The sequence below is a fragment of the Lampris incognitus genome, chromosome 3 (genome assembly GCF_029633865.1).
Source record: "Lampris incognitus isolate fLamInc1 chromosome 3, fLamInc1.hap2, whole genome shotgun sequence".
NCBI lineage: Eukaryota > Metazoa > Chordata > Actinopteri > Lampriformes > Lampridae > Lampris > Lampris incognitus.
The window spans coordinates 60965541-60982076 of NC_079213.1; the positions used below are offsets into that span (position 1 = coordinate 60965541).

The following is a 16536-nucleotide window of genomic DNA, read 5'->3' on the forward strand; positions in this document are numbered from 1 at the left end:
GTGCAGTGGTTGAAGAGACTGATAACCTTTCCTTGCAGGGCAAAAACAATTGGTGAGCGCTTCTCAAATGAGCCTGTTGAGGCTGACACCCAACTCCCGAATAGTGTCGTTGTTCAACAAAGGCCCCCACGCAGTTGTAGCTCCACCACAGCTACTCCAGCCAATGAATACATACGATTATTACTATAGGATGTGGAGGCAGGCTAAGCTAACTGCTAGCCCATGCAGACCGGCAGTTCCGACAATACTGAGGGCAGCCTGATGGCGGCCTCACCTAGTGTTGACTGTGTTTTTTGGTGTTGTCGTGTGGAGTGCGGGGAGGTGTGTCGAAGGTGTCTGGCTGAGAGAGCTGGCGTTGGATCGGCAGAAGGAGCCTGGTCTGCTGCGTCCAGTGGGCCTAGGTACCACGGCCCTGCCTGGAACTGAGCCCGAGGAGGAAACACCGAGGGCGGTCTGACAGGACGTGGAAGCGGGGCAGGCTAAGCTAACTGCTAGCCCATGCAGACCGGCAGTTCCGACAGTCCTCCTGGCGTTCACTCTCTTGGACAGTGAAAGTTTTTGTTTGTTTTGTTTTGATATGTTGGATATATGAATTTTTGTAGTTTTTTTGAAGTTTGGATACATGCGTTCTTGTAGTTTGGATATGTGTTTTTGTCTTTGTGTTGCACTGCTGTGGGCTGGGGGAAACGATATTTCGTTTGAAATGACAAATAAATGTTCCCGATTCCTGATTAACCAACATGCCAGCAAGTTCCTGTATATACGAGTCCTGGTGGTCCAGGACCTGCCATTGTAGATGGTAAATTTAGTGAAGTCTTCGTGATGAGATAAGGACCAGGCCACGTGCACCCAGTCCAAAATTTCTGACCATTTAGTCCAGTTATGGTCTGACTGACATTTCAGCCTTTCCACTGCCAAAACATCACTGCTTGACTGCCGTTTAACTGAGCTGATCATAATAAATAAATGTGTGTGTGTGTGTGTGTGTGTGTGTGTGTGTGTGTGTGTGAGCAGAACAACACCGTCACAGCAGGCTTAATATAGCCCGGTGTATAATCAGTGACTGAGGTAACCCAACAGGTAATTATGGCAAACCAGTCCGGTCTCTGTGGGAGGAAAATTAAGCTTTCTGACACCTGCTGTCAAAGAGTTTTTTTTACAGCTGTTTAGATAGGAACATAAAACTACCTTTCACAAAGATGGACACTCTTTTTTTAATAATAAATGCCCAGAAAAAAAGAAAAACAGGATTGTTAGAGCCGAAGTGGACTTCAGATGGCACACATCCCACAAGTGTCGTGCAGTATTTTCTTGTGTGGGGAGATGTTGAATCTGCTGCCAGCGTGCCCTTCACGTCTAACATGGAGCAGAGTGAGCCCAGGCCCAAACTTTCAGATCGGGGGCTCTGCGCCGCGGTTCTTACCGTTTGTGTTCATAGCCGGCAGCACCACGGACATCTTGGGCCGACTTCCCTTGTTGTGGCTGGTGGCAGGAAGCAGGAGGTGATCCTGAGAACAAAAGAGGCGAAGGTGATAAACAGAGAGCAGAACCATTTTTTGGCAGCAGACAGAACGGCTTCACTTTTTATTTGTGCTTCTTTGGCAGTTGTCAGTCAGTTTCATCGCGTTCCAAAGTTGAGCTCATATGCCAGCCTAGCGTCTACTTGAAAGCTTGATTTAGTGGTTTCAATTGTAACACATTGCTACTTAAAACAGAAAGGTAATAATAATAATAATACATTTTATTGGTTGGTGCCTTTCAGAGCACTCAAGGACACCTCACAGAACACAGTTAAAAACCAAAAACCAGCAGCACCGTGTCAGACAGCATGAAATCAGAACAAAGCAGGGCAGAGAAGGTGAGGTGGGAGGGTCAGACGTGGGATGGTGAGGCCATTGGTAGCCTGTGCACCCAGAGAAATGAGGCCACTGGTATGCTGAAGTTGACTGGTTAATGTAGTCACCCGTGGTGCAGGACACCCGGGTTCGTGTCCCGGCTGCGGTGGTTCCCAGCTGCCCCCTGAATTTGCTACATTCACTACAAGACAAGGTGGGGCATCCGGGTAGCGTAGCGGTCTATTCCGTTGCCTACCAACACGGGATCTCCGGTTCAAATCCCTGTGTTGCCTCCAGCTTGGTTGGGCGTCCCTACAGACACAACTGGCCGTGTCTGTGGATGGGAAGCCGGATGTGGGTATGTGTCCTGGTTGCTGCACTAGTGACGGGAATAGCGTGATGCTCCCACGCGCCACATCCCCCTGGTGAAATTCCTCACTGTCAGGTGAAAAGAAGCGGCTGGCAACTCCACATGTATCGTAGGAGGCATTTAGTAGTCTGCAGCCCTCCCTGGATTGACAGAGGGGGTGGAGCAGCGACCTGGACAAACAGCCAACAACACTGTGTTGTTGGCTGTTTTTTTTTTCCTTCCTTTCTTCTCTCTGTTTTCGGAGGTTTTTGGATGTGTGTTCTTGTCTTTTGTGTTGCACTGCTGTGGGCCGGGGGAAACGGAATTTCGTTTCTTTTGTCTACGTGGTACATAAGATGAAATGACAAATAAACTGCTCCTGATTCCTCCTCCCCCCTCCAAATAGGGCCCCAACTGACCAGAGGAGGCGCTAGTGCAGCGACCAGGTCACATGCCCACATCCGGCTTCCAAACCGGAGACACCCACCCGCAGCCAACAATCGTGTTTACTGACGAATTCTAAAAAAAGATGAGCAAACATGCCTCTGAAATATGAATTTCAGTCAGACAACAAAAGGGTGAGAATGGCTGGGCTGTAATGTGGACATAGGATATCCACTCAAAGAGCCCTGGCAAAGAAGAATGCTTGTGTGCCAACACAGTTGTGTGAGGTAATCCTCTAGAAATTCTCTACACAAACACACAGAGATCCTCGTCTCGTCTGCTCAAGGCCACAGGCACCGACACCAATGCAGTCAATCCCATGGAGATGCTTTCCTTCCCTATACATACAAGCTAGCTGCCGTCTGAGCTTTGGACTTGACTTCAGTGATGTAGGCGCAACCTCTTAAGGGAAGACAGATGGAAAATGTAACGGTTACTGATTGGATCTGGCATCAAGTAGGCCACGTGGAGAAATACAGCCATTGATGACAGAAGTACTGAACAGAAGGAGGTTTCAGGAGAGAACGAGATCCAGATAACCATACAGAAAAACAAGTCCTGGTCTGATTTATCATCTGCGAGACTGAAACTCCGTCTTCCAAACGAGTGAGTAGCCATCCAACTACGAAGGTCCCATTTAAACACGCGTTACCTCCATCACACCTAGTTGCAAAACCTCTGCAAAAAAGTGTGCGTGGTGGTGGTTGGGGGGGGGGGGTTGTTAGAGCAACAGATGGGGGTGTGTGATTTAAGACAGGCAAAAGCAGATGGGCATATCAATACAGCCTTAGAGGGAATTTTGGGGCTAAACAGTAGAAGAGTAAAATAAAGGGGGTGTCCAGGGAGTGTAGCAGTCTATTCTGTCGCCTACCAACACGGGGATGGCCAGTTCAAATCCTCGTGTTACCTCCGGCTTGGTCGGGCGTCCCTACAGACACAATTGGCCATGTCTGCAGGTGGGAAGCCGGATGTGGGTGTGTGTCCGGGTCGCTGCACTAGCGCCTCCTCTGGTCAGTCTGTTCAGGGGGGAGGGGGAACTGGAGGGAATAGCGTGATCCTCCCATGCGCTAAGTCCCCCTGGCGAAACTCCTGTCAGGTGAAAAGCGGCTGGTGACTCCACATGTATGGGAGGAAGCATGTGATAGTCTGCAGCCCTCCCCGGATCAGCAGAGGGGGTGGAGCAGCGACCAGGACGGCTTGGATGAGTGGGGTACTTGGCCGGATACAATTGGGGAGAAAAAGGGGGAAAAAAATCTAAAAAAAGAAAAAAAAAAGAAAAAAGAAAAAAGAAAAGCAACATAAGTGGCAGTGGATGAGGGCGTTCTGTAAAGTATATCCCGGAAGTCCCCCAGGTCATCAACTTAATTAAAACATGTTCTACACATTACTGGGTTATGGTGAGGTTTATCAGGAGAACAGGTATTTTCTTTAGACACTTGTGGTTATGCTTTGGTCCTAGGCCCCGATTGGCTAAACTGGTACAGGTAGGCACTAACATTGTATGAAGTAAGTGTATTCCAACCGCCATTTTTAAACATCCTTAGGAACGGGCTTAGACCTAAAAATGTACACCAAGTGGGATGTGTTCGATTTTAAAAAGGAGATGAATGGAGATCCCATCTTAACTCAGAGGGTTTGGCAGGGTGGAGGAACACAAACTTTCTGCTCTTCATCGGGCATCTGCAAGTTTGTTTAGCCCAAAAAGTGGCTGCCATAGGTACCAGTAGGTTTGCTAGAACCTTACTGGACACAGCCCTCAGTGGATGTGGCCAGAGTTTCCATGACCTCACCTCAGCGTACATTTACATTAAGCCACAGGTGCTAAAACAACCCAAGCTGACGAGTGTGACCACAAAATGACTGGTGTGAAATAAGAACCGCTCCACATTATGGAGGCCATTATTTATGGAGATACTAATGCAACCACAACCGTAGTATGACCATGTCCAAGCTGACAACTTGTATAGTGACCACCATCTAGCCGAAAGGTCATGAAAAGGCCACATTGAACATGATAATGTGATTTTTTTTTTACCTTAGGAGTCCCAAAGGGAAAACAAGCAGAAGACTGGCACCGATTGTCTTGAGAGTTAAACAAATTTCAATGTCAGCCCAGTGCTTTGGCAGTCTTCTACTAACATCACACGAACTAGAACAAAAACAGATACACACACCCAACTCCAAGACACACACCCTGAAACCCAGCAAACAAAATACAGGCAAATAAACTGACAGAGCAAAGCTAATAAATGTATGTAAAATTAAAAAACAAAAGTCACAGGGGCCTATGCAGCAAGAATTTGTGCAAATAGCATGTTGAAGACCAGGCTCTGTAGATGGAATATTTTCTCCCACTATTCAGCTTTTACCTTACAGGTAGCTTAACTTTGATAATCAAGTCAAGTCAATTTTATTTGTATAGCCCAATATCACAAATTTGTCTCAGTGGGCTTTATAGCAATGCAACATCCTGTCCTTAGACTCTTTCATCGGATAAGGAACAACTCCCTAAAAAAAAAAACCTTTAATAGGGGGGGGGGAAATAGGAAGACATCTCAGGAAGATGGAGAGAGGAGAGATCTGTCTCCCAAGACGAACAACGTGCATGGATGTTGTGTTTACAAACATTGAAAGTGGGTAACAGAATTATAAGTGAATTATAAAATATATGAATATGATGAGGAAAAATACAGCAGTGTCCAGATGCCATCGGAACAGTACTAGCATGTGGCAGACCTGAAAACAGAACATTACAGTAATCAAGTCTGGATGAAACAAATGCATGTATTACGAGTCTCTGCATCAGCCATGGTCAGAAAAGACCGAATTTTAGGTATGTTATGTAAGTGAAAAAAGGCAGTCTTGGTGATTTCTTTTATGTGCTTATCAAAGATCAGGCTGGGATCAAACGTAACACCACGATTTTTGGTTGCCACCCTTTATGAAATCACAGAGTTGTCGATTGTTATTGTTACTTGATCAAATTGGTGTCTGTGTCTAGCAGGGCCAATGACCGACCAGCATCTCAGTTTTATCTGAATTTAAAAGCAGGAAATTTAGTGACATCCAATTTTTCACAGCAGCCAAGCAGGCCTCTCAATTAGTCATTTGAGTAAAATCATCAGCCCTTATAGTCACATACAGCTGAGTATCATCTGCATAGCAATGGAAATTTATTCCATGACTGCGTACAATTTGGCCAAGAGATGAAATATAAAAAGAAAATTAGAGGGCCACAAACAGAGCCCTGAGGTATGCCATATTTAACATCATCAAATTTCGATGTAATATTATTATAGCAATGTGTTCTTCCAGATAAGTAGGACTTAAGCCAAGAGAGAGCTCAGTCAGAGACACCAAAAACTACAATTTATTCTCCAAAAGAATTGAATCGAGTGCAACTGGACTTGGTATATATCCGTGAAGACGTTTCGCCTCTCATCCAAGAGGCTTCATCAGCTCATGCCTTTCTGACTAGACCAAGCTAGTCTGACTGGCTGGTGATGAAACTCAGATATTTGTCCTCTTTGGAGTCGTTATCAGAGCTATTGATGTCCATGGCTCTTTGTGTTCCAATGTTTAGCAACGCCCGTTGTTATCAGAGGTATTGATATGCGTGGCTCTTTGTGATCCGATTTTAAGCAGTGACGGTCGTTAGGGGTGTTAGTTTCGACTTCGTCAGTGCTCCATTCAGTGGTCATGAGACGTTGGAGCCGTTAGTGACCGACTGTTGTTCTTGGAGGCTAAGCTTTTGAGTCTCCTGGGTAGAGATGAAAGGACGGCATTGTAACTGGGAGATAGGTGGTGTCGCAGACCTCCTCCTCTGTTGACGGATGGTTTTTCCAGTTTCGCATAGATGGCTTCCTTCACCCCTTTTTCAAACCATCTATCTTCCCTGTCCAAAATGTGTACGTTGCTGTCCTCGAAGGAGTGTGTCTTCTCCTTTAGGTGTAGATAAACTGCTGAGTCTTGTCCTGAGGAGTTTGGCCTTCTGTGTTGGGCCATCCGTTTGTGTAGTGGTTGTTTGGTTTCTCCTATGTATAGGTCAGTGCAATCCTCATTTCATTGTACAGCATACACCAGATTGCTTTTCTGGGTGTGTGGTACACGGTCTTTGGGATGAACCAGTTTTTGTCGGAGTGTGTTGCTGGGTTTGAAGTATACCGGGATGCGGCGTTTGTTAAAAATTCTCCTGAGTTTCTCGGAGACCCCAGAAACATACGGGATGACTATGTTATTCCTTCTGTTCCTTTTATCCTCATCGCTCACCCGGTTGGTCTTTTTGGAATGAGTTGCAGTTTTCACAAAGGTCCAACTGGCTCCCTTCAGGTGTTTGTGTTCTTCCCGTTGGGCCTGAGTGCTGCTGGGCACATTGTCAGCTCTGTGTTGCAGAGTTCTGATGATGCTCAGTTTGTGTTCCAGCGGGTGGTGTGAGTCGAACAGTAGATATTGGTCTGTGTGTGTAGGTTTCCTGTAAAACCCAATATGGAGGCTCCTGTCTTCTCCAATGTGGACGTCACAGTCCAAGAAGGGCAAACTGTTGTTCTTTACGTCTTCCCTTGTGAACTTAATGTTCTTGTCCACTGAGTTGATGTGTTTGGTAAACGCTTGTACCTCTTGTGTTTTGATTTTGACCCATGTGTTATCCACATATCTGAACCAGTGGCTCAGAGGTGTTCCTCTGAAGGAGTTCAGGGCCCTGTGTTCTACCTCTTCCATATATAAGTTGGCCACAATGGGAGATACTGGTGAGCCCATTGCACAACCGTGTTTCTGTCTGAAAAACTGGCCCCTGAATTGGAAATATGTAGTGTTCAGGCAAAGGTCCAGTAGTTGGCAAATCTGGTCTGGGCTGAGGTTGGTCCTATCGTGGAGGGTGTCGTCCCATAGCAAACGTTGCCTCACAGTTTCCAAAGCCTCCATGGTTGGGATGCAGGTGAATAACGAGGTCACGTCGTAGGATACCATGGTTTCATTCGGTTCCAGTTTTATGCCTTGGACCTTGTTCACAAAGTCAATGGAGTTTTGGATATGGTGAGGTGTTTCGCCCACTAAAGGGGTCAAGACGTTCGCTATATGTTTGGCAATGTTGTAAGTGACCGAGTTTATGCTGCTGATGATGGGCCTGAGGGGGTTCCATCTTTATGGATCTTAGGGAGTCCATATATGCATGGAATGTTATCTTGTGGGTAGAGACGGTGGTATTGTAGCCGATCGATGGTTCCTCCTTTCTGTAGTTTCTGTAGGTATTCTATTATTTTCCTCTTGTAACCACTAGTTGGATCACATCTCAGAGGTTCATAGGTGTCAGTGTCTCTGAGTAATGACATGATCTTGGCGTGGTAGTCTGTTGTGTTGAGGATAACCGTGCATCTCCCCTTATCTGCTGGAAGGATAGTGATGTTTTCATCCATGCTCAGGGCTGTCACGGCTTTCCTTTCCTCCATGGTTAGGTTGGAAGGAGGGAGTTTCGCATTGGACAGTGCTGCTGATATCTTTAACCTAAGCTGTTCCGCCTTGGTTTCCGTTAGATTGTTTTTCCTTACAGCTGATTCTGTGGATGTGATGAGGTCAGCTATAGGTAGTTGTTTGGGTGTCATGGCGAAGTTCAGTCCTTTGGCTAAGACCTCCTTCTCTGATTGGGTAAGTACCTTGTCTGACAGATTCTTGATCCACCTGTTCTGCGTTCCGTTTTGTGTGGGATGTTCTGTCTTATGTCTCCAGGTAAGTATATCTGCTTGGCTAGTGTTGTTGGTTCGTCACTGTAAGTTTTGAAACTTCCTGGTCTGCCTTTCTTTGGTTTTGTGGTGTTGAGATAGTTGAGCTTTCTTGGTGAAATCAGTGATCCTCTCCAAGACTGCACCAGGCAAGTGGGATGTTTGCTGGAGTAGTTGGTAAGATTTCTCCTTCAGCCCTTCAGTAGTGAAATGGACCTGTCTCACTCTTTCATTCAGGAGTTGATTCTGTGCCTTCTCTATAATTCTGTCTGCTCTATGTGCTTTCATTGTGGTACACAGGCGCAGGCTAGTGGGTATGAGCCTGTGTTGTCTGCATCTCTGATTGAATCGCAAATGGTTTCTGTAGTCTGCAATTTTCCGAGCCATCCTTTCATATTCCCTCACCATGTTAAGGGTGTCAGACCCAAATTGTTCCGCAACATGTCTGTGAATGTTCTCATTCATCCAGGTCATGGTTATCCAAAAGAATTGAATCGAGTGCAGCTGGACTTGGTATATATCCGTGAAGACGTTTCGCCTCTCATCCAAGAGGCTTCATCAGTTCGTGCCTTTCTGACTAGACCAAGCTAGTCTGACTGGCTGGTGATGAAACTCAGATATTTATCCTCTTTGGAGTCGTTATCAGAGCTATTGAGAAACCAAACAACCACTACACAAATGGATGGCCCAACACAGAAGGCCAAACTCCTCAGGACAAGACTCAGCAGTTTATCTACACCTAAAGGAGAAGACACACTTCTTTGAGGACAGCAATATACACATTTTGGACAGGGAAGATAGATGGTTTAAAAGAAGGGTGAAGGAAGCCATCTATGCGAAACTGGAAAAACCATCCCTCAACAGAGGAGGAGGTCTGCGACACCACCTATCTCCCAGTTACAATGCCGTCCTTTCATCTCTACCCAGGAGACTCAAAAGCTTAGCCTCCAAGAACAACAGTCGGTCACTAACGGCTCCAACGTCTCATGACCACTGAATGGAGCACTAACGAAGTCGAAACTAACACCCCCAACAACTGTCGCTGCTTAACATCGGATCACAAAGAGCCATGCATATCAATAGCTCTGATAATGACGGGCGTTGCTAAACATCGGAACACAAAGAGCCATGGACATCAATAGCTCTGATAACGACTCCAAAGATCTGAGTTTCATCACCAGCCAGTCAGACTAGCTTGGTCTAGTCAGAAAGGCATGAACTGATGAAGCCTCTTGGATGAGATGCGAAACGTCTTCACGGATATATACCAAGTCCAGCTGCAATTCTTTCAATTCAATTCTTTTGGATAACCATGACCTAGATGAATGAGAACATTCACATACAATTTATTCTGTCTAATAGTATACTGCAATCAATGGCGTCAAAGGCTGCACTGAGGTCCAGTAGTAGAAGCACAGAAGTGGAATCAGAGTCCATAGGTAGTAGAAGATCGTTCACCACTCAGGTCAGAGCAGTCTCAGTGGAGTGAAAGGCCCTGAAAGCTGACTGAAAAGATTCATATAGATTATTTTCTTCTATATGGGTCAAAAGTTGTTGATACACAACTGTCTCTAGTACTTTAAATGGTAAATGGACTGCATTTTATACAGTGCTTTTCTAGTCTACCGACCACTCAAAGCACTTTTTTACAATGTATGCCTCACATTCACCTATTCACACACACATTCATACAATGATGACGCCATTGAAAGCCACTTTAGAAAAGAATGGAAGATTAGAGATTAGTCGATAGTTATTAAGAGACCCTGGATCAAGGTGCGGTTTCTTAAGTAGAGGTTTGACTACAACTGTCTTATAACGACTGGGAATAACGCCAGTAGTAAGTGAAAAATTAACAATCTCTAGAATCATAGGTCCCAGCAAAGGTCAGAGGTATTTAAAATGTTTTGCTGGTAAAGGGTCAAGTAGGCAAGTAGTTGGTTTAAAAGCTGACAAGCTTAGTCAAAGAATCAAGAGTGAAAGACTCATTCTGCCAAAATGCACTACAGGAGGTCATTCCTGCCTGTGGCCATCAAACTTTACAACTCCTCCCTCAGAGTGTCAGACACTCGGAGTCAACAGTCATTAGACTGGCCATTCGACTTATTTTATCCTGTCGGGTGTTTCTTTGTGCTGTTTGATTCATGTTGCAGTAATACAGTATAGATAGGGTGTTATATGCTGGAGCATGGTGCACATTCATTCATCCATCCATTACCAAACTGCTTATCCTTACTCAGGGTTGCAGGGATGCTGAAGCCGATCCCAGCAGTCATTGGGCGGCAGGCGGGGAGACACCCTGGACAAGATGCCAGTCCATCACAGGGCCGACACACACACACATTCACACCTAGGGAAAATTTAGCACGGCCAAGTCACCTGACCTACATGTCTTTGGACTGTGGGAGGAAACTGGAGCACCCAGAGGAAACCCATGCAGACACGGGGAGAACATGCGAAGTCCAAACAGGGGACGACCCGGGACAACCCCCAAGGTTGGACTACCCCGGGGCTCGAACCCAGGACCTTCTTGCTGTGAGGCGACCGCGCTAACCACTGTGCCACCCATGGTGCACATATGTTATTCTTATTTCTATTTCTTATTTTATCTTCTATTTATTTTGATTTTTCTTATTTCTATTTTCTTGTTATCTTGTATCTTGTTAGTTTTTCTTTACTAGAGCGTGAGTGTCTGTAATAGGACCCAATTTCCCCTCGGGGATGAATAAAGTTTCTGATTCTGATTCTGAAACAGGCTGTCCTCATTTTTATACTATCCTCTGGAACAATAAACCAAACATTTGTCGAGAACACGTCCTCACTGGAGCGGCCAGCAGTGAGCGTTTCACATTTGTTTCCCCCATTTCGAGAGAATTTGAGCAGAATGGGTCATTTTTGCATGTTCTTCAAGCAAACAAAGCTGTCAGGGCAGAAGTCAGTCAGTCTTCGGTTCTTGGCATAGTTCAGAGTGACAATAAATAAGCGTCAAGCCCATTGAAGAATGGAGATAAATGCCAGGTTCCAGGGCTTTTTTTTTTTTAAACAGTCGTGGAAAACATGGCATTATTTTAAAGCCAATCTGGATCTTTTGTTTGGTACGGGCTTGTGGGCAAGGCCTGCAGAGGAGAAGGCACTAGGCAAATATGGCTTATTGGGAGAGGAAAATAAACAGGCTATCCAAAAAGACGACCCCCCCCACCCCGCTCAAAACACAATAAAAAAAACGCTGAATATTCTGTTCGTCATTAATCATATCAAGAGGAAAATCAAAAACAGCTCCACGGTCTCAAACGGAAAGTATGTCCGAAGACAAAGTGAATTACCGGTGACATGATCCTGGGCAAAAACTCTAAAACATGGTCTTGATGATTACAAATGGAGCAGTTCGACTGGTCAAGAGGGATGTTGGGTGTGTGCAGGGGCAAACCCTTCACCCCCTTGGCTCTGCCACCCCCCCCTCCTCTTGAATGAAAACCTCATCACGGAGGTGTGAGTTGTATAGTGACTTGAGTCCCACAATTCGGGGCTGCCATGTGGCACAGCTGTCTACGGAAGTACACCACTGTTGTTTTTCATTGGATTTATTGATATTCTGTCCAATCAGTCAGTTTTTTTGCTGCTACAGAATGTGGAATCTATGAACACATTCTGTTGGAATGAAGGTTGATTTGAGGTAGGCCAAATCCCCTCTAATTTAACTTACGTAATAAACTGAAGCATTACTTCATATGTGGTGTAGAAGCCAGAAATCTGCCTCTTCTGATACAAGGCCTTTGATTCTGACATTTAACAGAGTCAAAATTGACATTTACAAAAAAAAATAAAAAAATTCCTTCGTTAATTTTCGTTTGTCCTGTTGAAAAGGAGGAACTATTTCATCTCGGGTTTTCGATGACAGATGATGGGAGGCCGCAGTAGGGAAAATGATCACAATGATAATGTGCCCTTCCTTGTCTTTTAGAGAAACATTTCCAAATGTCAAACAATTTACAAATGTCCTTTAAAAAACATTCCAGGGCATCTGGGTAGCACAGCGGTCTATTTCATTGCCGACCAACACGGGGATCGCTAGTTCGAATCCCCGTGTTACCTCCAGCTTTGTCAGGCGTCCCTACAGATACAATTGGCCGTGTCTGTGCGTGGGAAGCCAGATGTGGGTATGTGTCCTGGTTGCTACACCAGCGCCTCCTCTGGTCGGTCGGGGCGCTTGTTCGGGGGGGAGAGGTTACAGGGGGAAATAGCGTGATCCTCCCACGCGCTACATCCCCCTGGCGAAACTCGTCACTGTCAGGTGAAAAGAAGCGGCTAGCGACTCCACATGTATCGGAGGTGGCATGTGGCAGTCTGCAGCCCTCCCCGGATCAGCAGAGGGGGTGGAGCAGCGACCGGGACGGCCCGGAAGAGTGGGGTATTTTGCCAGGTACAATCGGCTCTGTGCATAACTGTAGTCCGCTGACGTCCGGTTTCTACTGCAGCGGTCATCCCAGTTTCCTGTTTGTTGGCCTGTGCTATTGACAATGGCATATTTTTTGCAATGCCTGCAAGATTTACCATGAAAAAAAAAACACATTCCAGACCCACTAGTTGTGCAGCAAATATATTATTGTTGTTTTCAAACTGACAACTCACCCTGCGGAAAGACACGATGTAGAATGTGTCCCCGCGACGGTTGATTTCGTCGAAGAAGTCGCTGTAGGTGCGATGAGGGGCGTAGTACACCTGCAGCTCACTGCCGGGATTCCTGCTGGGAGACAAGGAATAATGAATCAAACGGGAACACAAGCAGCTCTTGTTGGAAATAAACAGGAATCGAGTGTTGTCAAACCATACGCGGATAATTCAGTTTTTAAACTCCGCCATGCTATCTGCACTGGGTTTAAACAAACAAACGAACAGAAAAGTTAACTAAAGGCCCACATGTTGAAGACTAAATGTCTGGATGATCCAGTGGATGTGAACCCAGGAATCTACTTGCCCATCTCAAGGGTATTTCTTTGTCGAGCCCCCATTAACCACAATCCAGCACCATGAGAGCACATAGAGGCCCCGGGGACTGGCGGACTGGCACACGAGGCATGAGGAATAATCGAGACCAAAATAAAACCACTGGGAACATTGAGAACGGTCCGGAACATGGACACAGAACATCATGTTTGGAAGGATTAAGTGGGTCGCCTCTTCATAGCAGACTGAAGAAGGTATTTTACTGAAATGTTTCTTTCCCCACACCTTTCTGGTGGCCCTTGTGTTTGTATAGCACTATGGACCATTAAATACTTGAGAAGATTTTTGCATCTTTAAACCTCCGTGAGGAACCCCCCCCCCCCTGCCGATCCGGGGAGGGCTGCAGACTACCGCATGCCTCCTCCAATACATGTGGAGTCACCAGCCGCTTCTTTTCACCTGACAGTGAGGAGTTTCACCAGGGGGACGCAGCGCGTGGGAGGATCACATTATTTCCCCCCTACCCCCGAACAGGCGCCCCGATTGACCAGAGGAGGCGCTATTGCAGCAACCAGGAAACATACCCACATCCGGCTTCCAACCCACACACACGGTCAATTGTGTCTGTAGGGACACCCGACCAAGCCGGAGGTAACACGGGGATTTGAACTGGCGATCCCCATGTTGGTAGGCAAAGGAATAGACTGCCACACTACCCGGACGTCATTTTTATTTTTACACACCAACAAACATATTGTTCTTCAGCAGGATTGTTGGTTTGCATCAGAGTTGAGTAGCTTTGGGGGCAGAACAACCACGTGGAGAAACAGACTGCATGAGGCTGAGGAACTTCCTGCTCCATCAGCCTGACCTGAAACTGTGCAGCTGAGCAGAAACAGCAGCCTTAGCTAACCTCCCAACACCCGTGAAGTCGTGGGCCAGGATCAGATTTTTCAGTAGGATGATAAAAAGAGAAAAGAAAGGGGCGTATGGGTGGCATGGCGGTCTATTCCGTTGCCTACCAACACAGGGATAGGCAGTTCGAATCCCCATGTTACCTCCGGCTTGGTTGGGCGTCCCAACAGACACAATTGGCCGTGTCTGCGGGTGGGAAGCCGGATGTGGGTATGTGTCCTGGCCGCTGCACTAGCGCCTCCTCTGGTCAGTTGGGGCCCCTGTTCGGGGGGGCGGGTAACTGGGGGGAATAGTGTGATCCTCCCACATGCTATGCCCCCTGGCGGAACTCCTCACTGTCAGGTGAAAAGAAGCGGCAGGCGACTCCACATGTATCGGAGGAGGCATGTGGTAGTCTGCAGCCCTCCCCAGATCAGCAGAGGAGGTGGAGCAGCGACCGGAACGGCTCAGAAGAGTGGGGTAATTGGCCGGATACAATTGGGGAGAAAGAGCCGGGGGGAAGAAAGAAAGATAAACATGCTCTCTCACTGCAAATGAAAAGGAATAACATAGAAAACAAGTCCTGAGTATAAACTCGTGCTAAGTGAAGACCGTACATTCAGTGTGGTTTCACTCACTTCTCCTCTGAGGTTTCTGTGTATTGGACTGTTACTATCCGGCCAATGTCATCCTCCTTATCCTCTGCTTTCTATAAGGAGAACAAGAAAAAACAGCAACGTAAATTACATTAGGTAAATGATCAGCAACAACACAACAGAGTTCAGAAGTCAGTATAACAGGTCATATCAATATTGATTTATGAATATTAAAGTCCCTTCAATACACAGTGGGCAAGTATCAACTCAGATATGCTGGACAGAGACTTCAGTGTCTTGGTGAGGCCTCTCTGTGGCTGGTCTGGTCGCCTTGCCCTCAGGAAGGCCAGAGGGATTAGAGAAACATGTCTGTCACTGCTTCTTAAAGGAACAGTCCGCTTTTCCCCCCCAACCTGGGCATTATACTGCACATGGTGCACATATGTTTATATATTTTATTCTTATTTCTAGTTTTTATTTTATCTTCTATTTCGATTTATTTCTATTTTTCTTATTTCCATTTATTTCTATTTTCTTGTTATCTTGTAAGTTTTCCTTTACTATAGCTTGAGTGTCTGTAATAGGATCCAATTTCCCCTCAGGGATGAGTAAAGTATTTCTGATTCTGATTATTAGTATTTTTCAGCGTTCCTATCGACCGTTAATAGTATTTTATAATACTATTAGTATTACTATAATAATAGTACTATATATATATACTATATACTATATACTATATATATATATACACACACACTATATGATATAGTGCTATGCTATATATACTATACTATAGTACTATATATACTATATACTACACAGTACTATACGCACACACGTGCACGCACACACACACACACAGACGCGCACATATATATATATATACACTCACTGGCCACTTTATTAGGTACACCTTGCTAGTACCGGGTTGGACCCCCTTTTGCCTTCAGAACTGCCTTAATCCTTCGTGGCATAGATTCAACAAGGTACTGGAAACATTCCTCAGAGAGTTTGGTCCATATTGACATGATAGCATCACGCAGTTGCTGCAGATCTGTCAGCTGCACATCCATGATGCGAATCTCCCGGTCCACCACATCCCAAAGGTGCTCTATTGGATTGAGATCTGGTGACTGTGGAGGCCATTTGAGTACAGTGAACTCATTGTTATGTTCAAGAAACCAGTCTGAGATGATTCGAGCTTTATGACATGGCGCGTTATCCTGCTGGAAGTAGCCATCAGAAGATGGGAACACTGTGGTCATAAAGGGATGGACATGGTCAGCAACAATACTCAGGTAGGTTGTGGCGTTGACACGATGCTCAATTGGTACTAAGGGGCCCAAAGTGTGCCAAGAAAATATCCCCCACACCATTACACCACCACCACCAGCCTGAACCGTTGATACAAGGCAGGATGGATCCATGCCTTCATGTTGTTGACGCCAAATTCTGACCCTACCATCCGAATGTCGCAGCAGAAATCGAGACTCATCAGACCAGGCAACGTTTTTCCAATCTTCTATTGTCCAATTTTGGTGAGCCTGTGCGAATTGTAGCCTCAGTTTCCTGTTCTTAGCTTACAGGAGTGGCACCCGGTGTGGTCTTCTGCTGCTGTAGCCCATCTGCCTCAAGGTTCGACATGTTGTGCGTTCAGAGATGCTCTTCTGCATACCTCGATTGTAATGAGTGGTTATTTGAGTTACTGTTGCCTTTCTGTCAGCTCGAACCAGTCTGGCCATTCTCCTCTGACCTCT

The 16536-nt window shown here is 45.9% G+C and overlaps 1 protein-coding gene across 3 annotated transcripts in view; it reads right to left on the reverse strand.

Annotated features, from left to right (window-relative positions):
* Positions 1-16536, reverse strand: part of atf6 (activating transcription factor 6) — a 90656-nt gene that overhangs the window by 12194 nt on the left and 61926 nt on the right. For 2 of the 3 annotated variants that reach the window (XM_056277244.1, XM_056277242.1), the window contains 3 exons: positions 14822-14892; positions 12975-13089; positions 1424-1508 (listed from right to left, as the gene is read on the reverse strand). In XM_056277244.1, coding sequence (XP_056133219.1) covers positions 1424-1508; positions 12975-13089; positions 14822-14892 — 271 coding nt within the window. The remainder of the gene's footprint in view (positions 1-1423; positions 1509-12974; positions 13090-14821; positions 14893-16536) is intronic. The other variant, XM_056277243.1, reaches the window with a different exon arrangement.